General features: G+C 35.3%; 1 protein-coding gene across 1 annotated transcript in view; it reads right to left on the bottom strand.

Moving 5' to 3' along the window:
• The window catches only part of IFIH1 (interferon induced with helicase C domain 1), a 55,614-nt gene that overhangs the window by 9,928 nt on the left and 20,506 nt on the right, over nucleotides 1-25,180 (bottom strand). The window contains exons 4-10 of the mRNA XM_086369938.1: nucleotides 19,242-19,346; nucleotides 13,837-14,054; nucleotides 6,022-6,232; nucleotides 4,774-4,991; nucleotides 3,509-3,625; nucleotides 1,394-1,517; nucleotides 570-839 (exon numbers count right to left, since the gene is read on the bottom strand). Of these exons, the coding sequence (XP_086226064.1) occupies nucleotides 570-839; nucleotides 1,394-1,517; nucleotides 3,509-3,625; nucleotides 4,774-4,991; nucleotides 6,022-6,232; nucleotides 13,837-14,054; nucleotides 19,242-19,346 (1,263 nt within the window). The remainder of the gene's footprint in view (nucleotides 1-569; nucleotides 840-1,393; nucleotides 1,518-3,508; nucleotides 3,626-4,773; nucleotides 4,992-6,021; nucleotides 6,233-13,836; nucleotides 14,055-19,241; nucleotides 19,347-25,180) is intronic.

The following is a 25,180-nucleotide window of genomic DNA, read 5'->3' on the forward strand; positions in this document are numbered from 1 at the left end:
CAGGAATAGGGTTGCTGGATCATACAGTAACTCTGTTTTTAGTTTTTTAAGGAGCCTCCATACTGTTCTCAACAGTGGCTCCACAAATTTACATTTCCATCAGCAGTGCAGGAGGGCTCATTTTTCTCCACACTCTAGCACTTGCTATTTGTAGATGGCCATTCTGACTGTGTGAGGTGACATCTTATTACTGTTTTGATTTGCAAGAAATAATTATCTTAAATTCATAAAATATGTGAATAACTAACTGGAAGACTTCATATAATGAAGTACTAAGAAGCTCAACTATAGTTAATCTTGTGCTGTATCCAATAATCAGGCTAGTTTTTAAAATAAATTTATTGTGGTCAACTTAATAATAAAGCCAGATGACCAAATGATAAATTAAGATAATACAGCTCATCGCTAGTTAACCCCATCAATTAGAAATAGCTCCAATATGAATGGAGTTTCTTATTTCAAAATGAGAGATTTTAAAAGAACTTTTTGGAGAGTTCTTAAGAAGCAGTGGGTTCATGCCAAAGACATAACTGCATGAGACCATGCAAAAATGTTACACTGATTCTTACCCCAAAATAGAGATATGAGAAAGTCATCTGTCTCGTGCAGCTTCAAAGGTGGTTTTCCATCACCCACATCATCATCACCATTGTCATCACTCTCATCACTGTCATCTCCTAGGAGGACCGCAAACTTCTTCTCTTTCTCGTCATTGTAGAAAGTTTCAAGGTGATTATATGCATCAATCATACGGATTGTATCATTAATTTGTAGGGCCTCATTGTACTTCCTCAGATGTTCTGCACAAACACGATCTTTGCGATTTCCTTCTTTTGCAGCTATGAAAAATATGTTATGTACAATGAAATAATGACAGAATACTCCCCCAAGTGTGCTGTGGACTTGAATATGTTAATATGTTTATGATACTGACTTGAAAATAGGCTTCACTTTGGTTTCGAAATGAGCAAATTAAGGCTCAAAATGTGCCATGAGCACAAAAAGGGGGCAAGTTTTCTGACTCCTAGACTTGCTACTTCTATTCTGCATCAGCAAAAAAAAAACACAAAAAAAAACCACTTGATTCCTGCTGACTCTGAGGAATAGCATGAAAAACACATTAGTTAAGTTTGCATGTGGAAACAGAGATGCTAATATTTATCTTAATACTTTAAATATATAATAAGTGAAAGACTCTGGAGATTAAGAGAAAATGGATGAATTGGTGCCTCTTTCCTTAGATAAGGAGTCAGGACATTTTATCCTTGTACTACTTAGAACACAGAAATTCCATTTGCTAATATATTTGCTTTCAGTTTGCTTGGGAACATGTGACCTGGAATCTTGGTATAAACATGGGATAAAGCAAATGTTATGTTAAAACCCAAATTACCTTTTTTTTCCATTTGAATGAGCCATTGTTCGTAGGGTTGAGTTCCAAAATCTGACATTGGATTAATTTGGCAAAATGTTTGAATCTTTGTCATTATTTCTAGCAGCTTATCTTTAAATGGATCCTAAAAATAAATGATACACTTATTCTTACATGTTTATATTATTGAATTAATAACATTATCTTTATTAAAATAATTTATATGTTATAATAAATTTGATTCAGACTCATTGTCTAGACAAAGTAACAAGTTACTCTGATCACCTCTTTATACATTCATTTTTTTTTTCAGTTTCTATTTTACCTCCACCCTCAAGCCACACCACACCAACACCAGGTATCTGTGCTGGAATTTCCCATTTAAAAGTTAAAAAATAAAATTAATGAATGTTATACATCTTAAATGCTAATAGCTATTTTAAAAATACATATTAATATCCCAATTATTTAAAAAGCCTGAACTTAGTTTAAAAAAACATTCCTTGGTGAAGAACTGGTTTCAATATTATTTGTACCAAAATAAAATTTTAAAAGGTAGAGTTTTGAGAAAAGCCAGATATAGAAGAATACATACTATGGGGATTTCATTTTTTATTTTTGGCCACACTGCTTAGCATGTGGGACCTCAGTTCCCTGACTAGGGATCAAACCCACGCTTCCTGCACTGGAAGGATGGAGTCTTAACCACTGGACTGCAAGGGAAGTCCCTTGATCTGGATTTTGGTTATACAAGTGTTTTCAGTTTATGAAGATTCAGAAATCTGCACACTTATGAACTTGAACTTTTCTGTATGTGCGTTATATTAATACTTCAATTAAAAAGTATGTGAAATGAAAGTCACTCAGTCATGTCCGTCACTTTTTGACCCCGTGGACTATACAGTCCATGGAATTCTCCAGGCCAAAACACTGGGGTGGGTAGCCGATCCCTTCTCCAGGGAATCCTCCAAACCCAGAGAGTGAACCCAGGTCTCCAGCACTGCAGGTGGATTCCTTACCAGTTGAGCCACCAGGGAAACCCAGTAAAAAGTATACCCAAAGTTAATTAAGTTGGAGGAACCTGAAGGAGGGCATGGCAACCCATGCCAGTATTCTTGCCTGGAGAATTCCATGGACAGAGGAGCCTGGTAGGCCTAGTCCATGGGGTCGCAAAGAGTCAGACACAACTGAACGACTAAGCACAGCATAAGTTAATTAAGTTAAAAGATAGGGTAGCAAATTCTTTGAGGATGCTGAGGATTAGTTTTAATGATTATGATTAGAAACATGCATTTAAACTTATTGAATAAAACTGAATGAAAAAAGTGAAGAAAAATCAAGTTCAGTCAAATATGCTAGTTCAGCTGGAACAGACAGTTCTATTTTTCAAAATTTCCAGAAAAGAATGACCTATGGAGATCGGTTGCTAACATTAGTTTGGTGCCTATATTTCAAACACAATATTATCTATTATGCATATTTCATAACTCAACATTCTTATGAGGTGGATTTGCAAAGATTACACTTACTATTAAGGACACACAGCTAAAATTTATGGTGCTTTTTATAGTTTACAAAAGAAAGTACTGACATAATGTTCTAGTCACAATGTTCACACTGACTCAGGTTGATTTTTATAATAAGATATTCATAACAAAAACACTTTAATATTTAAAGTAAATGTTTCACTTCTTTACTGTAAGTATTTTCCTAAGAAACCAAATATGTCAATTAGGTGGTATACCTGTTATCATTGCCAACTGAAATCTGGTAGTCAAAAATGGCTCCGTTCAATGTTGGGAAAATCAATTCAGAAAAGTAAAACGAATAAAAGAAACTATGGTAATATCTCTAGTTTAGCTTTACAACCTTTCCCACCATTATCCTTTCTCTCCCACCACAACTGATACTTAGTAAACAAAGTACTAAGCTACTCTTTATACAAACTAGAAAACTAAAAGATTAAGAATTCACAGCAGTGTTTTGCTGCCTAATATCAATAATAAAGAATAAAACAAACTTTTCTGCAAAAATTTAAAATAATATTATTCAGAGTGTCAATGTAAGATAATCTTTGCATCTTTCAGTTGAATATAGTATCATCAATAAAATAAATATAAAAATTTAAGCACATACTTTTTTGGTATCATCTGCAATTACAAACTTTTTGCATGGCTCCTTTATTTGCTCTTTAAGTAGATTAATATTTTGTTTCACGGTTTTAATGGTAACTGCATCAAGATTGGCACATATCTGAAAAAGAGACACTTCAATATTCAAATACTATTCCTTTTCAATTGATTCAATGTAGAATTTTTTCTTGTGTGAGAAATATGTAGCGTGATTTGCTAAACACAGTATTTTAGTACTGCTTCACTGTGGGTCCAACCAGTAACATTCATCCTGGTAGAGTAAAAACAGAACAATCAAGTTGGTAGAAAATTCCAGAAAAAGTATTTCTTTTCATTTCTTAAATTCCATTTTTCCAGATGGAAAAAGTAACATGGAGAGAGTACAGAAAATTGCAGAGATGCGAAGAGAATGTTTATAAGCTAACCGTATTACACAAGGCATTTATGGGTCACCTTGACATCCATGGATCATATTACCACTTTCTTCTACACATAAAAGAGGACAGTACAAAGGTAGGAGCAGACAAAGCCCATGTACCTGGATTTCGATTGGAGATAGTCCTTAATTCTAGTAATAGATAATATGTTGGGGAAAATAATTGTGCTTTTATCTACTCTATATCCTTTTTACCAACTTCAACTTAAAAATAAGGGACTTAAAATGCAAATACAATGCCTTCGTGTGAACATCTTATGTGAATTACTCTGAATTCTTTCAGTGCTTGAGATCAACAATAGTACTATATGTGTTGTTACCATTTTGGGGCAGCGGACAAGAAATATGTTTTTAATTAAGATTCTCATATCTCCATTTCCCATATAATTTGAATTACCTGGAACCTGAGTATCACACAGAAGAACAACAACAAAAAGGCACAGAACAAAACATGCAATTTTGAAATGCATAGAGTATGTGTGAAAATTAGAAACTTTCACAGTTTATGCATACTTCTATGAATAGATCATTAAGTTTGACAATTAGGGATAGATATTTAAAGGCAGGTATTTAATTTGTCCCAATTTTTCACTAAGTTTGCTCTCCATAATTTTTTTGATATTGTTCTCTGTCACAGTAATTTACTAAAGCACTTACTGCTTTGAACAAGACTGAGTCTATTCACTTCAAAGCGTATAGATTTCTTTTAACTCATGAGCATGGAATACCATCCTTCATGCATTCCACAGCACTTGGACTTAATCTTAACCGAGAAGCACTGGCATTTGCTCTAACTTTGGTTTTTTGACTCATGCATAAAGTTAATGACTTACTTTTAAAATGTGTTCTTCGGCTTTGGCTTGCTTTTTGGCTCCTCCAACACCTGGTGAAGCTGTTAGTCCCACTATCTGAGGTAAGGGAATCACTGGTTTGTTTTCTTTCTTAAGTTTATTGTTTTTCAACTTCTGTTTCAAATAACGCCTCATGATGTTGTTATAGACCGCTTCTTTGTTGGTGTGATGGCATTCATCAATAATGATGAGAGAAAAGTCTTAAAAGGAAATTAAAATGGTTTATTTGTCCATATTGGCAAAATATAGTGAAAAAGTACCTTTAAGTTAGTAAACTTAGCAGCCAAGTATCTCTCACTTTTTAAAGGGAAATGTACATTATCCTAGCCACCTGTATATACAGATGTTTGTGCATATTAATCATGAAACTATCCCTGTTATTATCCCCATTTAATAGGTGAGTCTCAGAAAATTTATAGATCTAAAAAGTGTTATGGGATGGATCAAATCCTGACTTACTCCCCAAAACTCTTAGAATTACATTTTCATTCTTTAATAAAATGTTTAAAGTTGGCAAATTTTATCTTCATTCTATCAAATGAAAAACATTATTTAAAAAGGAATAATTTTACCTTATTTCAACATTGCATTTAATTATTATGATTTTATATACTTCCTTCCCTACCTTGCTCCTACCTTTTCTTCCCATCCCCCACAAAACAGAAAGGACTGTATTTATTCTACAGAGAAGAGGGCATATCTAACAGGATCCACTAAAACTTAAAAAGAACTTGTTGGTACTTAGAAATACTGAGTAAATTGGAAGTCCAGTAACTGTTTGATTTAATAATGATATACTGATGCTGATATCCCACTTTTTGTTTGCTTCCCCAAGGAAGAAGGTTTTTAATGAAAACTTAAGCAATGGAAGACAATCTAAATCAAAATTACGGAGTGGGAGAGTGGGGTTAGCAGATGTAAGCTTTTATATGTAGAATAGATAAACAACAAGGTTGTAGAAGAGAGTTATATTCAATATCCTACGATAAACAATAATGGAGATGAATATTAAAAAATAATGTATATATGTATAAATGAATCATTTTGTGATACAAGAGAAATCAATACAACATTGTAAATCAACTACACTTCAATGAAAAATTGATAAAACATAAAAATAATAAACATTTAAATATTTAATCAACCTTTAAAAACTTATTTAACTAATACAGTCCCTGTTACTACTATCAATATTAATACTATTTTACAAAAATAAACATTTCAACCAACCTGACAACTCTATACCATCATCTTCACCTTCTTCTGAGTTTAAAAGGGAGTTTTCAAGGATTTGAGCTGTACTGATAATAACATCATGAGACTTGACAACTTCTGGAAATGTTATTTTCAATTGGGTATCACCACTTAATCTAGTAACATGATACCATTTCTTCAAAAATGGTTTGAACTCTTTGCGGAAGAGCTGTTCAACTAACGGTACCTTTAAAAATGCCAAAGTTAAAAAGAAAGAGAAAGCATTGTCAAACAAAAAGTATTAATCAAAGGCCTACTATGTGCCAAGTATTAACAGAAATGTTTGCATTTTAAGTTAATTAGATGTAACAGCCTATCCATCATTTCATTCATCCACACGTCAATAAGCATTTATTCAATGTCTTTTCATTAGGTGTAGACATTGTGTCTGGAACACAAAGATGTTTAAGGTATAGCTGACAACTCTCAGGAACTCTTTCTAGCTGAGCACATGGATCAAGACTCAAGAAAAGAAAACAAATGATCACAACACAATGTGATAATTCTCCCATGGAAACAAAGAAAGTGACAGCAAAATGGAAGAAGTAACTTCCATTTTGGAAGGGTTTAGAAAAAATTTTAATCTTGTGAACTGTGGGTTAGTGAAGAGATAAACTGAAATTAAGCCTGAATAAGAAACAAAATTTGAATTTTTAGAACAAAGTCAAGCTATAAAGGGCTATGAACACCAAAAGTATTTTAAATTCAATATAACAGTTCATAGGACCCTTATGGGCTATAGAGTTGTTGGGGGATCAAGCCAGAGGCAACCTGCCTAAGGAATTGGAGGATGCAGAAAACCAAAGGTAAGAAGGTAAGATATTGTCTAGGAGAACAGGTGGAGTTGAAGGGATGGACTGCTAGACCAGCTTTGGTGGCTGAAAAAGAACGAAATAGCAAGTTCCTTAAAAAAATAAAAATTGAGTTACTAATGATTCAACAATCCTACTTCTGGGCATATATCCAGAAAAGATGAAAACCCTAATTTGAAAAGATACATGAATCTCAGTGTTCATAGCAGCACAATTTACAATAGACAAGACATGGAAGCAACCTAAATGTCCATTAACATATGAATGCATAAAAGAGATGTTTTATATATCTATCTATCTATCTATCTATATATATATATACACACATATAATAGAATATTACTCAGCCACAAAAAAGAATGCAATAATGCCACATGAGACAACATGGATGGACATAGAGTTTATCTTACCAAGTGAACTAAGTCAAAAAGAAAAATATCATATAACTTATACATGTAATCTCTCCTTGGAAGAAAAACTATGACAAAACTTGACAGCATATTAAAAAGCAGAAACATCACTTTCCTGAGAGAGGTCCATTTAGTCAAAGCTATGCTTTTTCCAGTAGTCATGTACAGTTGTGAGAGTAGGACCATACATGAGGTTGAGCGCTGAAGAACTGATGCTTTCAAATTGTGATGCTGGAGAAGATTCTTGAGAGTCTGTTAGACTGCAAGGAGACCAAATCAGTCAATCCTAAAGGAAACCAACCCTGGATATTCATTGGAAGGACTGATAATGAAGCTGAAGTTCCAATACTTTGGCCACCTGATATAAAGACTCATTGGAATAGACCTTGATGCTGGGAAAGACTGAGGGCAGGAGGAGAAGGGGGCAACAGAGGATGAGATGATTAGACAGCATCACTGACTCAATGGACATGAGTTTGAACAAACTCCAGAATATAGTGGAGGACAGAGGAGCATGGCATTGAGATTGGACATGACTTAGTGACTGAACAACAATATATGTGTAAACTAAAAAATATATAAATGAACTAAATGTAATCTAATGTAATCTAAAATACAAATGAATTTACAAAGTAGAAACAGACTCACAGACACAGAAAACAAACTTATGGGAGTTCCCAGGTGACCTAACGATTAGGATTCTAGCTTTCACTGCCCTGGCCCAGGTGAGGGCCTGCAAGTGAGACCTGCAAGTCTGGTACTGTTTTGCCCCTGAGCCTAGTGCTGAATTGGAGGAGTGCTGTCAATCTTCAGTCCTGCATTCACAATGACCAATGAGGTCATTACTCTGCATTCTACCTTACTTTACATTTAGAAACGTCCAGCCTCGGTAACAGCTGAACTTGGTCAAAGTGTTAAGGTTTTATTGCTCAGTAGAGAACAAAGGAGTTGAGTCTTTGTATGTTGTAGTGACCCCTGAAGGTGACTGAGTTGACACCTCAAGGCTCTCACATCACAGTCATTTAGAATAGCTCTATTACTAGGGAAAGGAATAACCGGGCCCTGTTGTTTAGTTGCTAAGTTGTATCCATCTATTAGCAAACTCATGGACTGTGGCCCTCCAGGCCCCTCTGTCCATGGGGTTTCCCAGGCAAGAATACTGGAGTGGATTGCCATTTCCTTCTCCAAGAGATCTTTCCGAACCAGGCCATCTTGAAGGTTATATCCTAGGAGAAGCTGTACAGTGGAAGCCCAGGAATGTACAGTGTGGCAAATAAAGTTGGCAGAAAGAGTTTCAAGGGCAAACATCAATGAATGAACATTACACTTCTCCTCATGCAGTTATCTGATAATGTGATCAGTGGTTATCTTATAGTGGTCTGTAAGGTATGTGCTATTCATTTTTAAAATTTTGAGATGAACTCTGTTTATGTGAAAAATAAGGGCTGGCTGACCCTCTTAGCTGGAAAGAACCAAGGAAGAACACTTCTTTGTTTTATTATTTAGTAGAAATGATGAGGGCTTCTAAGAGTGAATGTAGGAGGGGAAAAGGGGCTAAACAGAGCCCATGAATTCCAAGGAAACAAAGTGAATAAATAACAAAGTTTGGTAAGTGAAAGAATATAACACAGGGTTGAAAGAGAAAATTTCACTTAGTCGTTTTTCTCCCTCCAAAATGAGATCTCTTGCCTGTCTGTCACAAAATCAATTGAGAGATTTGGAGAACACAGACTCCCAAGCCCCACTCAAGAACTACTGAATCTAGACACTGACCATATTTAGGACAGAGTCTTGAAGCCTGTACTTTATGAAGCTTCCAATATGACATTTAAGTTTTTTCAAAAAATTTTTAAAAGAGAACCACAGCTCTTCTTTTTCTTCCACAAAGTCATTTCTGATTCAGTTTTATAGGACTATTCTTTTCATTCTACTTATACAAGACAGAGGAAATAATCTAAGAAGGAAGTCAGCAAAAGAGATTCTGAGGAAGTAAAAGAAGATTAAATGTAGTGGAGACTGCATGCTCCAGAGGAGAGAAAGTGAGCTCTGAAAACAAATACTTCAACTACTTGCTTATTGTGTGACCTTGGACAAGTCACTTAATCATCTCTATCTCCAATTAACAAAGTCAGGAAAATATCAACCTGTGATGGAAGTGTTATGAAAAATAAATGAAATAGAGGCTGACATAGTGCCAGTACTCAGAAAACTTCCCTGGTATTTCACCATCTTTTTAGTCTAGTAGTAGATAATGGTAGAAGAGAGGACCAGTTCCCTTCGGAAGAAAAGGGTTCAAGTCTCAGCTCTGCTGCAGATGACTCCTGACAGGCCAATTAAAGCCCAAAGCCTTGGTTTCCTGATTGCTAAAATGGTGATATTTATGGTCACTAAAAAGAAGAGCTGTGTGATTTCAATGGGAGGATGTAAAGTGCAACCCAATAGTCATTATTATATTAATACACAGCTCTCATTTCCTAGACCATAGATTCCTTGAGGGCAGGCTCTGCGTTTGATTTGTCTTTAAATACTCTCATGCTGCTGAATCATTTAAGAATCGCCATACGATGGAGTAGAGAAGGAAATGGCAATCCACTCCAGTATTCTTGCCTGGGAAATCCCATGGACAGAGAGCCTGGTAGGCTACAGTCCAAGGGGTTGCAAGAGTCAGACATGACGTAGAGACTAAGCCACCACCACTATGGTCTGGAGTGGCATAGAAACCTGAGGTTCTGCCCATAAAGGATGGGCTGAGATATTCCAAAGAAGCAGGATATTTTGGTCTACAGAATAAAAAGACGTTGTCACAGGAGGTGGCAGGTGTTGGAAATCCTGAGACTCACTTTAGGTGGCATTGACTTCCTCCTGAAGGACACAGAGAGCCCGATGCAAGCCTGACATGGCTAATTGGGAGGTGTGTGGTCCTCTTGGAGCCTTTTCCTGAGATGTGACAGAGTGCCTGCCAAGACTAATCAAACCCAAATGCTACCCACTTCTGCTGAATCATATGGGGCTGTATTATAGCATCTAGGAACCTGGGATTTCTCTCTCATGATGTTGAAGTCCTAGATAGGAAATAGAAAGTCTGGGAACACAGGTGGTGTTTTCATTTCTCCCTGCATCTGAAGGCGATAACTTTGGAAAGGATAGAGAAAGGGAGACAAAAGTAAATGGTATTAGGAAACAGGATTTCTCCTTTCTAGATCAAGAGTTATAATATTAATGCCTTGCCATTGGGCCAAATACAGAAAGCAGGTTATGTTGACTTACTGGGTCAGAGATTATCTGATTCAATTAAAAGAATTAAATTACTTTAGAATTCAAAGCAATGGGATAATAAATTAACGATTATTAGGGAAGATCTTGTGGAGAGATGTCCAGTAATTCCTAGGGAAAAACAAGAGGGAAGCAGATCAGAAATTGGACCCATGGCCTTACATGTCTACAGAGCAATGGATATGAATAATTAATGAGGATAATTTCACATTTAAACATGGGTGCAAATGTGAATTCATAAGTATCACCTTGATCCAACGGGATGAAAGATTCACAGCCAGAATACAGCATTGAGAGGATGAGGAGTTATACAAAAAGGAAGGTGCATGAGATACACACAAAAATATGAGACTTGAAAAGATCAATCAAGATTAATAATATGAAAAACATAAATGTAAACCTAAGTGTCTGCATGCAGGCTCAGAATTAACCTCCAAAAATAACTTAAGAGAGGTCTAGTTTAACAGATCTTCAAATGAAAATAAGCTGAGACTTCTCAGGTTATGGAAAACTTCAGATGAGTCTGTGGGTGCCAGCGTTGGTGACAAAAGGCAAACCCGGTCATGGATCACACGTTACATCTCATCTTTCCTGTATTCTGTACTGACTGTATCTACAGTATTTTGTCCAACCCTAAACACTGTGTTTTAACAGGGTCTTATTAAGAACATATAAGAGAACTGGAAGGATTTATCACAGGAAACTAAAAGAAAAATCCCTCTGGAGTCATATGATGCTTGATGTCTTTTCTTTGTGAAGGGCTATCATAAGGCAGAAAAATTAGGATTTAGCTTACTCTGTATATTACAGAGGAAAGAATGCTAAGCAATGAGTGTGGATTACAAAGAAACAGATTTTGATGAATACAGGTATGTCTTTCTAACAGTGTCAGTTGTTCAAAGAATGGATTGAGCTCTTTTGTTAGAAGAAGGACCTTCTTGATATTAGAAGTTACTCAGCAGAGGTGAGAGAACCACTTGGCAATAAATGAAAACCAGATCTTACAGGCTTCTTTCAACTCTAGTAGTCTGTGATGCTGGATAAAGGAAGTAAAGGAAGCTGATGAATCAAAAGTAACTTCTAGGTTTTGAGGTTACATGCTTTGGAGGAGGTAATATAACCAACAGAGAGACAGACAAGGGAAGGAGAGATCTTTGGGAGAGTAAATGAAGGGAATGAGCTTGAGGAAATGGAAGAATGTTCAGATGGTATCAAGAGCAACAGTTTAAGTCATTTCAAATCCAATTAATTTTGTTCTTTTCTCTGGACCTGGCACTTAAGACCTTATTCATTGGTTAAGGAATTGCAATTTATTAGTTGTTAAGGTGAGGAGGAAGGAAGGGAAGAAGGAACTAATATTCACTGAGTCACTCTTAGACTTTAAATAGATTATCTCAGTTAAACTTCCAACCTTGTATAGAATAGTATTATTTTACTCACTTTACAGATGAGGAAATTAAAGTGAGAGAAGTTCATAATTTGCCCAAGATCAAATTACTGGTAGGTAGAAATAGTATTTACACCTAGATTTGTTTTATTCCAAAAGATAATATCCTTAATAAGGAAAATATATGAAGAGCCATGGGAAAAAATTCTAATGTTATCACCATCACCACACACACACTCACAAACTGTTCTAACAGTGGGCGTGTAAGTATGAAGGAACAGTATTTAGGCTTAGGGTGTATATACAAAATGCTGTTGGAGTTACCTGATAGAAATCATTAAGATCATGGATTCTGAATACATTTCTCTAATACTGAAAAGCAGACTACAACTAAAACTTTCAGCATGATAGAAATCCAAAAAATAGAGGAAAGTTACACATACAGTCTGTAATTATATTTTCTGTAAAGGAGCAAATGAGAATCCAGTCACCATTCATAATGGGAAAAAGATTGTTTTTGGTCATGGAAACTGTACTCAACTTTACTCCATAAAATGGTAAAAATTAATTTCCCCAATTACAAACTTATAAATTAATAAACTCTGATATATATGAATAAAGTTCAACTAGACTTTGTTTAAAATGGAGACTTATACCTGTTTATGAAGATAAACTTTAAAAATCCTAAGATAAAAATATTAAAGCAAATCCTCAGTTGCACTGAATGATATATGTGTATATATATATTTTTTTTTACATATATATAAACTATTTGAAAATTATTTCTCTATTAAACTTGATATAAATTAGTCAAATATTCACTTAATTTTCTCTTCATTTTCAAATTATATATATTCAAAGAGCACTTGCCACTTTTGACTGAGGGTCAGTGGTTAAAAAGGGCTTCCCAGGTGGCAGCCCAGGTGATGCTAGTGGTAAAAACCCGCCTGCCAATGCAGAAGACACAAGAGACACAGGTTCAACACGACTGAAGCGACTTAGCACGCACACACTCATGCATGGTGGCTAAAGAGACTCTAGAACACAGTGTTTAAGCCTAGAGTCCAGTCATATTTTGAGGTCATTTATGTCCAAATGCAATGATAAGTCAGTACTAGTTCACCATAAAGAAAATCCTGGTAAACATATTCTTTATACATCAGTATAAATTAGAGACATTATTAAAAACAGAGACATTACTCTGCCTACAAAGGTCTGTATAGTCAAAGTTACGGTTTTTCCAGTAGTCATGTACAGATGTGAGAGCTGGACAATAAAAACGGCTGAATGCCAAGGAACTGATACTTTTGAATTGTGGTGTTAGAGAAGACTCTTGAGAGTCCCTTGGACAGCAAGGAGATCAAACCAGTCAATCCTAAAAGAAATCAACACCAAATATTCATTGGAAGGACTACTGTTGAAGCTGAAGCTCCAATACTTTGGCCACTTGATGCAAAGAGCTGCCTCATTGGAAAAGATCTTGATGCTGGGAAAGATAGAAAGCAGGAGGAGGAGGAGGGGATGATAGAGGACGAGATGGCATCATCAACTCAATGGACAAGAGTTTGAGCCAGCTCCGGAAGTTGGTGATGAACAGGGATGCCTGGCGTCCTGCAGTCCATGGGGTCGCAAAGAATCAGACATGACTGAGCAACTGAACAACAATACATTGGTTACAGATTTTTGATTTAATGTTCTGGTTTAATAGGAAAAAAAAATCTACTTTAATGGCTAATAATTTAGATATTAGAGAGAACTGAAAAAACAAAGATTTAAAATAAATTGCTCATTTTGACATTTTTCCTAGTTAAATCTGTGTGATCCATTGTTACAAACATCACTATACAAATGCTTCAGAAAAAAATAATATGAAAATAAAGCATGTTTTATTTATGTACTGTCTGAATACCTTATTGACGAGAACCATAACTTTTCCATGTTCAGATGCTTTTTTCTTGTCCAAGTGATCCTTGGCAATGTAAACGGCCACTCTGGTTTTCCCACTCCCTGTAGGGAGGCATATAATGATGTTCTTCCCCTCCAGGGCAGGCTGGGCCACTTCCAGCTGGTAAGGCCTGAGATTCAGCTCTGGCTCGGGGGATGCTCTTTGAGCCACATTCTCATCATCTGAAGGAGGTTACAAGGAAGAAAATTAAGGAAACAGACAACAAAATAACTAAGGCTGGAAAAGACTCTGATGCTGGGAGGGATTGGGGGCAGGAGGAAAAGGGGACAACAGAGGATGAGATGGCTGGATGGCATCGCCGACTCGATGGACATGAGTTTGAGTGAACTCCGGGAGTTGGTGATGGACAGGGAGGCCTGGCGTGCTGTGATTCATGGGGTCGCAAACAGTCAGACATGACTGAGCAACTGAACTGAACTGAACTGAGGAAGCCTGAAATGGAACATGGGCCCCTTGCAGCTTAAATCTCCTTTCATATGGGGTCCAAACCAATCCATTTTCTGTTTTCTGTACCAAATGGGTGTCAGCTCTCTGTGTTTGCAGGACACAGCCCAAGGACTCTAGAAGTGGCCTAAGGCATGGGAATGGAGAGGGAAGGGATTAATAGGATGGAGGATTAGGAGGTGGCAACACAGAGAAGTCTTTTCAGAGAGTGGGCAAAGCCAAGTGGAAATGACTGTGGTGCACGCTTGGCAGTTGATGATTCTTAATGCCTCAGACTTGCCATTTCTTTGTGGAACCATTCTACCACACCCAGTTCTCTTTCACCAACAAATCAAGAGGGACAGGGAAAGTAGGACTCCTTTTTCTATATTCCCCCTCACTTTTTATTGCGAAGAAATATTAAAGCTGATGCTGCTTTCCTTCATGTGAAAAACTTTACCTGACAAACCAAACACCAAAAAGCATATCTATCTATCTATCTATCTTCTGTCTGTAGATCATCTATCTCAAATACCTAAAAATGGTTCCCCCAATCCAATTTTTGCCATTTAAGGCAACCAGATTAAATAGAAGCTGTATTTAGGGAAAAGGTGCTAGCCTTTTCCATGCTAGCCTTCAATCTCTAAATGTGCAGTGAAAGATGAAAAACAATTTTGTTGGTTCATAACTGGATTGTGACTAATTTTTCTATTTAGCTTTGAATGTGATTTTTATCACTTTCTTATAGGTATGTCTCCAGATATTCATGTTTTCCTGAAACTCAAAGCACAATACATTAAAAATATTTTCAGCTAGAGTAGATCTCTACGTTTAAAATACTGATAAAATACATGCTAACATACATTAATTTTATAAACATTAGAATAAAATCATTATAATATGTCTTGGTTTAAATATACATTTTTTAGAAGTGACCGAGTTTATTTATATTCAGTTCAGTTCAGTTCAGTCGCTCGGTCGTGTCCAACTCTTTAGTCAGGGGGAAAGATCTAAAAATGTATAACTTATCATGTGGAATGCAGTAAAATAAATATTGTATCAATTTAAAAGCCCATCTTTTGCTTTATGTAATCACAAGAAAAAAAAATGAAATGACAGCACTTATCAGTATTTCATTACACATGAAGTAAGCATTCTGTCTCTTATCAATGAATGCAATAAAATTAAACTAACAGAATCCCATTAACTTCAAAAAAAGTTGCTGATTGTTCCATTTCAGCAACTGGATGATTCTGTTTAACCGGGTTTTAACTTGCTGTGATAGCACTATCTGAACAGGTAGGAAAATTCACACCAAATACCACTTAGTCAGAGTCATCTACTAACCTGGCAGGAAATTTGCCTTCTGTATGGATGAGTAAACATATATGCAATACATTTACGTTATCATTGGCTCATCTGCTGATTCATTTATTAGGATTGTCAGGAAGAACTCATTCAAGATCACCAGCTTTTAAAAACACACATTGACAAGTTTTCTTTCCATGCTTGTCTTTGAACTCTATAGCAATTATAATAACCCATCCTCTATTATATTTACATAAGATTCAAGTTGACTTCAGAATATCATTGTGCTGTGCTCAGTTGTGTCTGACTCTGCGACCCCATGGACTATAGACCGCCAGGCTCCTCTGTCCATGGAATTTTCTAGGCAAAAATACTGGAGTGGGTTGTCACTTCCTACTCCAGATGATCTTCCTGACCAAGGGATTTAAACCATGTCTCTTGTGTCTTCTGCACTGGCAGAGGGGGTTCTTTACCACTAGCTCCACCTGGGAAGCCCAGATAGCTCAATATCATCCATATTTTTTTGAGTCAATTCTAGGAAACTTGATTGGTAGCCTCAAGTTTAAAAGAGAGGCACAGAGTGAATATGGAAAAAATCAGAGTTGGATTCATTGTGAGGATAGCATCCAAAGAAAAAGAGCTGGGTGAGTGCTAAATATTCAGCCTGATTCTTGCCTTATCACATCCTCTGACACAGGAATGAAAGAATATATCCACATACGCAATGAAAAGAGAATTTTCTCTTCTCTGTCACCAGAAGGAGAGAATTGGGCTGGTGTCAGGGAGCCAGGAGCCAATTTCCTTTATAAAAAAAAAAAATGTTTGGGTTTTGTTTGTTTGTTGTTTACTTCTTTTTGGCTCTCTTTGAAAAAGCAAAATTAATTAAATGCAATAACGAAAATGGTATTTAAAATATGCACAGGCTTTGAATAATATTGTGCCCATCCTCTACAACAAGTATTTATCAAAGACCTTAAAATTATACTATACCATACAAATGGTCAAAAAATGAAATCAAATAAGGCTTAAATAATAACATTCTATTGAAACGGCACCATGTGGCAAATTTCATTCTCACATTGATTTTTGACAGCTGAGTTATTCTTGGAGAGAAAAGGTCTGTCACTGCATGTGTTTGAAAATGACAAAGTATTCCTTTACCTATAGTACATAACCTCAGAAAAATATACCATTCCAGCTGGACAAATATTAATAGATATTACCTCAAAATAGTAAGGAAACACTTTCTACATATCAGGCCAATGTGCATTGCCAAAAACATTGCCACTTTGCAAGAAGCAGTATATCCCTCTGAGACTGAGGAACAGAAAAACAAAAAAGCCTCTCACGGTATAATTAAAATATTTAAACGTCAAAAGTACCACTAATTATGCTTTACTATGGCATAATAATACTATGAAAGAATATAATGTCACATCCATGATTCTTATGCCTCATAATGTAACCTCTAAACGTGGACAAAGGGCATGTGGAATAGGGTCCCTTTGATGTCAACTTCAGAAATTAAACATAATCCCAAACACTGCAATGCTTTCAGTGAGTCAGTGCATGTTTAACAATTTGCAGTTTACATAAATCTATATTAAACTGATTTGTATGTCAACTTATAGCATGCACATGAAAGAAAGGAATTTCATAATTTTATGATTTCAGAATTTTGCTATCCACTATGCAATCTTATACCCACTAGTCTTTATTCCTAAGCACTAACCATCCAGAACTTCAATGAGTTGCCCTTTAAAAATGTGTTTGTCTTCAAATGTATTTGCCTTTGGAAATGTATTTGCTTTTTAAAAGTAGGTTGCATTCAGATTTATCACGCCTTTCATGCCATATTGAAGACTGAAAATCAGTAAATAGTTGCATTTGCTAACAGTGCTAAACAGACAAAATGCCCTGCACACAGAGGATATCTATTAGATAGTAATTAAATGAATGAATATTGTTGAAAAGCCCTTACTCAGGCAAACAAAAATTAGGAGAAGGTCCAGAAGCTTAAAGCAATCATAAAGATGTTAAATATTAGCTAGAGTGTATTTTGAGTTCTAGTATCAATACCATTTAATAAAAATGTTAATTATTAAATTTAACAGTTGTATAACAAGCACAGAAAAAACAAATAAAAGCCACAGAAATATGCACATGCCAAGAACTTAATATTAACACTGACTAAATTGAACAGAAAATTAATTAACCCTTTTTAATTAACATTAAAGTTATGACTGACATTTGGTGAATTGAGTTTCCTCAAATCAACTTGTTCTAAGTTATTTGGGGGTTATTAAGAGACAAGAGCATTTAAATAAAAGAGGTGGTAGTTTCCCTTGGGAAAGCTTTAGGGCAGATGGCTATCTTTATGTAAACTGTTTTGCCCTTTTAGGCCTATTGTAGATGTAAATTTCTATAATCCTTCAGACAATGCAGGGTAATCTGAAGTACATAATATTTTCTAAAGTGTTTTCTATAACTCAGTCACAGAACAAATGAAGAATAGTTTCTTAATTTGCCATTTTGCTGCTGCTTCTTTGCTGACCATATTGCAAAACACTGATTTTTGTTTGCACTAATTTGTTCATTTTAATTATAAAATATTTCAAACACACAGATATTAGAAAGACATGCAAGGGCCCATCACCCATTCTCAATGTGAAATTTCACCTCAGTAGTAATAATGGAAATGTACATTCAAAGGACAGAAAGAAGAGATAAGAAATGGATCAGACTGACCAAAGTTAGGGAGTCTGACAACAGGAAGTCTTGCTAAAGTGTGGAGATTGGGAAATGGCCCTCTTATTTACTGTGTGTGTGTGTGCTCAGTTGCTAAACTGTGTCCAAATCTTTGTGACTCTGTGGACTGTAAACCTTACGGGCTCCCTGTCCATGGGATTTTCCAGGCAAGGATACAGGAGTAGGTTGCCATTTCCTTCTCCAGGAGATATTCCTGACTCAGGGATTGAACCTACTTCTCTTGCTTGGCAGATGGACTCTTTACCTCTGCACTACCTGGGAAGCGGGTGGGATATTAAACTGATACAAAGAACAATTTGGGAAATATCTAGTAAATTTCTCATTTAGTGATGAAAATATTTTGCAAACTCAACTAAAGAGATGTTTATAAATATTGAAATTCTTTTAACTATATGTGTATATTATAAAGCTTAAGAGGGACTCATTAAATGCCATTAACTATAGTCATACTCATCTCATTTATATTACTTTTATTTATAATGTATTTTAATTTTTTAAAATGTAGGAGTTGGAAACAAATGTATAAAATTGAGTATATAATTTAAAAGCAGTCAAATTAATTGAAACAGATCACATAAATAAAACAGATTACATGGTTCTATGGAATGTGGCATATGCCAGACCAAAAAGCTATGTACTGGATCAAAATTAGAGACCTTGAGTCTAAGACTTGTAAGTTGTACTTTTCAAGAAAGTGAATGGCAAAGTTCCAAAACTATTTCAACTGTAGAAAAGAATTGCTTTAATTGCATAAATACATTAGGGAGGGTATGAACAGCCCCCATGCGTTCCACTATATGGTGTCTTATTTCACACTTTTTAAGGTTTACACAACAGTTAGGCAGTACCTGAATCACTTCCCATGGTGCCTGAATCACTGCCCATGTTGCTGTTATGTCCAAGACTTTCATCTAAGCAGCTGACACTTCCTTCTGCCAAACTTGTGTCTGATTCTGCAAAGGAAAACATTTTAAAATATTTTAAAAATATTTCTGAGAATAAACGTATTTTAACTGCACACCTCTACAGCACACAGTACATACAGTTCAATGCAAGTGGAGAAGGTACATCCAGACAATCACGAATAAAAGGTAAGAGTTTCTGGCAAGCAATGTTTAAAAACTCCACTATGAATGAGCAGCTGTCGGGGACTGAATCAAATACATGTATTTACCTACTTAAAGTACCGTACATCCAATATGAGGGCTCATGCAAATTTGTAAGGAGTTACAACTTTTGTTGTCCCCCTTTGTGTAAATTTTGTCCAAAAAAATATCTGAACCTGATATTATTACTTAAACATAAGTACTATGTAGAAACCGTTGAGTCATCTGCATGTAAAATGGTAGAGAATTAATGTTATAGAACAATTAATGAATTAATGAAGAACATGGTTCTACCGATAAGTTATGAAAACAGCAACTCAGTGATACACATAACTAAAATCTCACAAAGAATTCACTCAGACTATCAGGCAAGCCTGACATTGCAGGGGCACTAGAAGCTTACATGAAGTTGGAAATTATTTTTTTCTTTCTTATAATTAAACTAAGCTTCCATCAAGAATGACAGTTAATAGAAGTGGCAAGGGCACATTTCATTTATTAATCCTGATTTTTTTCTTTTGTTCTTTTCAATACTCAGCATCAATTCCTTTTGAAAAACCTTCCTTCCCACAACGGAAGGCTTCCCTTCTTACAGTTCATTTCCAAGGATTTATGCAATCCCATCCGCAAGGATCAGAACTATTGCTAAACTGGTTAAAAATAAATGAAAGATGGTTACAGATGTTGGTTTTGGAATTAAAAGACTTGTGAAATTTGCTGTTGGCAATGCTATGAGCCTAACTTCCTTCCCCTTGTTTAAAATTGGGCTAGTAGAGGTACAAGCTATTATATATAAAATAAGCTACAAGAATATATGTAGAACACAAGAAATATAGCCAATATTTTATAATAGCTATAAATGGAGTAAAACCTTTAAAAATTGTGCACACCTGTAACCTATATAAGGTTGGTGGCCATAGTCGTAAAGAAACTGCCTACCAATGCAGGAGACGTAGGTTTGATCCTTGAGTCAGGAAGATCCCCTAGAGGAGGGCATGACAACCCACTCCAGTTTTATTGCTTGGAGAATCCCCATGAGCAGAGGAGCCTGGTGGGCTACAGACCAAGGGTTGCAAAGAGGCAGACACGACTGAAGCAACTTAGCACACGTGCACACATGTAACCTACATAAATATTGCACATCAACTATACTTCAATAAAATAAAAAATAAAATGGAGCCAGCACAATTTACTTCACAGTATTTGACAACCATGTAGTAATGTTAGGTACAACAAGTTCTTTGCATATACTTATTGGTGATTGAAAAATGAAATCAAATTCAAGTAGTTGGTGGACTACTAAGGCAAGAGTGTCATTTAAAAATATTTTGGGAATTCCCTGGTGGTCCAGTGGGTAGGACTCAGCACTTTCACTGCCAGGGCCTGGGATTCAACCCCTGGTCAGGGAACTATCAAGCCAGGCAGTGTGGTCTAAAATGAATAAATAAGTAATAAACAATAAACCATCTTTAAAATTAATATTTCATAATATGTATACTTGTGAGATTATTATTTTATGCTAGAGTTCTCACATGCACTAAATAAATTATATTAAAGTAAGATTACTCTAAGTAAGGGCTTCCCAGGTGGTGCTTGTGGTAAAGAACCTGCCTGCAAATGCAGGAGACACAAGAGATACAGGTTTGATCCCCTCATGCAGGTCAGGAAGATCCCCTGGTGGAAGGCATGGCAACCCACTCCAGTATTCTTGCCCGGAGAATCCCATGCACAGAGGAGCCTGGCGGGCTGCAGTCCATAGCATCGCAAAGAGTCAGACAAGACTGAGCATGTACACACCATGAAGCTAAGTAAAACTAGTCTGAATGTCAACATACTTAAACTGGAATTAGAAACAGGTGATAAAGAGACACAGTATGTTATCAATAAAACATGTCTAAACATGGACAATATATAACTCCTTAAACCTACAGTATCTGCTTTTTCTTTAACAGGTTATTTATTTTTTTAAGTCTGGTGTGTTGAAGTATAATTTCCATACTGTAAAAATCACTCTTTTTAGGTGGATAAGTTGGATGAGCTTAACCTCAAAATTTGTCCTCAAACCCCTTCATTGTCTCTTCCCTCCTGCTGTCCCCTAACAATCACTGATTTGGTTTCTGTCCCTAGAGTTTTGTCTTTTTCAGAATGTCATACTGATGAATTGAGGTAATATGTAGCCTTTATGCTTGGCTTCATTAATTTAGAATAAGACCTTCAAGATGCATTCACGTTGTTATTTATATCAGTAATTTGTTCCTTTTTATTGCTGACTACTATTCCATTGAGCATCTGTGAAATGTGGCTGTGACATCTCCCTTCCAGCTTGGATAAGCCTACTTAGCTTGGGAAACGTAATGGAATTACAGCCAATACAAATTAAATATATGAGATAGCTTTCTTAAAAGTTAAAAGAAAGCAGATAAGAAATTTATAAAAAAAAATCCTCAATGGACTTGCATACTGTTTAAGTATATTAGCACAACACAAATATACTCATGTGAAAATACTGTGCTTATCAGTTGTCATAGATTAGCTCTGAAACTCAGATTTGAGGAATCCCTTATGATCACACGGGAAAACCTGTATATCTCACTGAGAGATTTTAAATATGGCACTTTGCAATTCCCAGAGGTATGCCTTGTTAGGAGCTCAGAGGCGAGTGTGGGATAGAACTGTCAAGTAGAAGAGCGTTTTGGGCAGATGTACTGATGAAAGAGAATATGAGTTGTAAGGAAAAGGCAAGGTGTAAAATGAGGTGGGGAAAATGTCATTGCAAGGATAATTCTAGATCTAGAAAGATAAATCAAGATTTTTAAGGCAAAAAAAGTGAATTTTGACACGCATTTTACTTGTTTTAAATGTTGTATAGAGAACTGAAGACAATGCCAAAAACACTGAAAAATACTAACAAATAACTGAACTGACTGATTATCTAAAATGAAACACTGTATCTTTAAGTTTTTCACTGAATATAATCCAGATGAAAATTATACTTGATTTTCATTTCATTTTCTAATCACTAGTAGTTAAATCATTATCTTAAACATACTCCATGTATTTGTAAAGTCAGGATTTTCCCCAAGCTTTCTTCTAGCATATATAAGGTTTGAGAGAGCTGCTTAATGCAGCATGCATGAATAATATATGACTATTAAAGAAAAATACTACCAAAATAGGATATTATTAATTAAGTTTATTATCTGGATTATTTTGGTTTAGTAAACAAATCCACAATGTGTCAGAGGACACTGAGCCCAGTGCTTACACAGATGTAAATGATATTTTAAGCTCTCAGCATCCTCTGTGGTAGATACCTATTATCACCTCAGTTTCATAGGTGAGAAACCAAGTCTCAGAGAGGGTAAATGATATATCCATATCACACAGCTAGAATGGAACAGAGCTGGGAATCCCATTTTCTGAATTCAAGTCTAATATTTCATTCAGCGTTTTTTTGCCCAATGCTAAGCATGCTGATGATCTGTTAAAAGCTTTGTAAACAAGTGAACAATACTATCCATAGAGTTAACTGGAATGATTTTTTTTTAAGCATACAAACATTTGCATTATAATGTCAGTTTTTCTAACAATCTTGAAGTAGCTTATCTTGCCAGGGAAAAAAGTTAGAGATTATTTTATTTTGCTAACTAACATTTCTGATTTCATCCACAAATTTTCATTTACTTTACTTTTAAACATCCATATTGTCTTTTTTTTTTTAATTTTATATAGGAGTACAGTTGATTAAACATCTATACTAAGTTCTAAATATTCTCTGCACACAAATAAAAGAGGAACATTTCTATCCTTCTTGGATAAAATGAATTGTGGTAATTCTGCTAGACATCATTATTAAAATGAAAGTGAACACAGAGAGGTATATATCTTTGTCATTTTAAGGCTATATAAATCTCCAGTTTTTCAACACAAAAATAATTTTGTTTCCTCAGCAGCAATTTCTTATGCATTTGATATATTTTTTCTTTCATAGAAACAAAAGTACTAAAGGAAATAACCCTAATAATTAAAGAAAATATTTTGTTTCTTGATAACATTGAGAATGCTTTCTCCAGAGATTTTCTTCATGCATTTACCTAAAAAAATCATGTAACACACACACATGCACACCAAAAAGTCAGATCAAAAAAGTGTTATATGATGAAAAAATCAAACCAACCTATTAAATTTATAAACCAAGAGTTCCTGCAGTTGATTATATAGGATTATCATGAGTCATTCTTTGTACTTTTCACAGTATCAATCTGGATTTATGTCCTAATGACTAAAGTCATGTGTCTATGATTTTAAAATAGCTCAGATAAATAGTCAATTGGAGACTGGGCATTCCCATGAAAATGTGCTGTGGAGTCAAACAAATTAGTCTCCAGATCTGAGCTCAGCCACTGCTAACAAGTGACTTATCCTTTTTACCTTTTAAAAATATAGACAGCAATTTCTACTTTCTCTTTTATTATGATAATGATTCTGTTAGATCAAATAAATAAATCTTTAAGAGAAAGAAATCTTAAATTCTCATGGAGTGGCTGTTTACATGAGCTTTGAATATTAGAGTTAGATTACATAACAAGCTTAATTAACTTTTAGATAGGTGTCATTTCCTTTAGGAAAAATATCAAAGGTAGGTATGAAATGGATTAGAATATGCTGGTAATTTCTGTTTAAAGAAAAGCAGTTATTCCTATAAAACTGCTGGAATGAAGAAAAACAATATTTATTCTGTTAAAAGACAGGATTTTTGATAATAATTTTGTAAACAACACGATAAAGAACAGCTTTTCCTATAATAATAGTGTCTAAGACCAGTCTATAAAACATGGGAGAAAAAAAAAAAACTGCCTCATTTTACAATCACATCTTGAATAGTTTACTAATAAGACAGAAATACTAACCTGAATCTGAGAAATTATATATTTAATATCCTATGGAACTTTAAATACTTTAAAATATTTTTAAACCATTTGGAAGCCAAAAAAAATTTTTTTTTTTTTTAAATTTCAAATGAAAAAAACCCTCCTCCTTGAAGGCCTTTTCAGATCTATTTCAATGTAAAGTTTGCCCTCTGCTGGAAAAATGCTATATTAACAATGAGTTGATAAATATATTGTTTATTCAGCCTAAGAACTGAGCTTCATTAGGTAAAACACCAATTGGTGCTTACTTCCATCCCTACCAGGTGGTGTTCCTCCTAATTTCAGCTTAAGATGCATTTATAATTTCATAGAAGATTCTTCCTGTCTTACCCCTTGCCTCAGCCTTTCCTTCTCTTTGCTGGAACGTGGTTTTTGCATCACATTAGGGATGGGGCCAGAGCCTCAGCGCTACTGAGAAAGGGCACCAGCAAAACCAATGGTTCTCCTGAGAGGTAGTGTTTATAAAGTATGCAAATAGTCTGATTTCACTTGCCAGGTAATGGTGTATCTATTCTAGTTCTGACCTCTCGACGCACATTAGCTTTACTTCTTCAACTATCCCCTCCTTCTCTCTAGTTGCATAATCCCCAAAGTCTGGAACAGCAAAGACCATCCCAAGCTTCAAACACATGTGTATGTATGTGCGCTCACGCAGGACTCAGGCTCTTTACAAGTGTGCTTACTGTCATACTACTAATAATACCAATCTCCTTTTCTTTTGAAATAACTATCTTTTCTGAAAGGAGATAG

This window comes from Bos grunniens, chromosome 2 (genome assembly GCF_055505025.1).
Source record: "Bos grunniens cultivar Pamir isolate PY7600 chromosome 2, Bosgru_T2T1.0, whole genome shotgun sequence".
Lineage (NCBI taxonomy): Eukaryota > Metazoa > Chordata > Mammalia > Artiodactyla > Bovidae > Bos > Bos grunniens.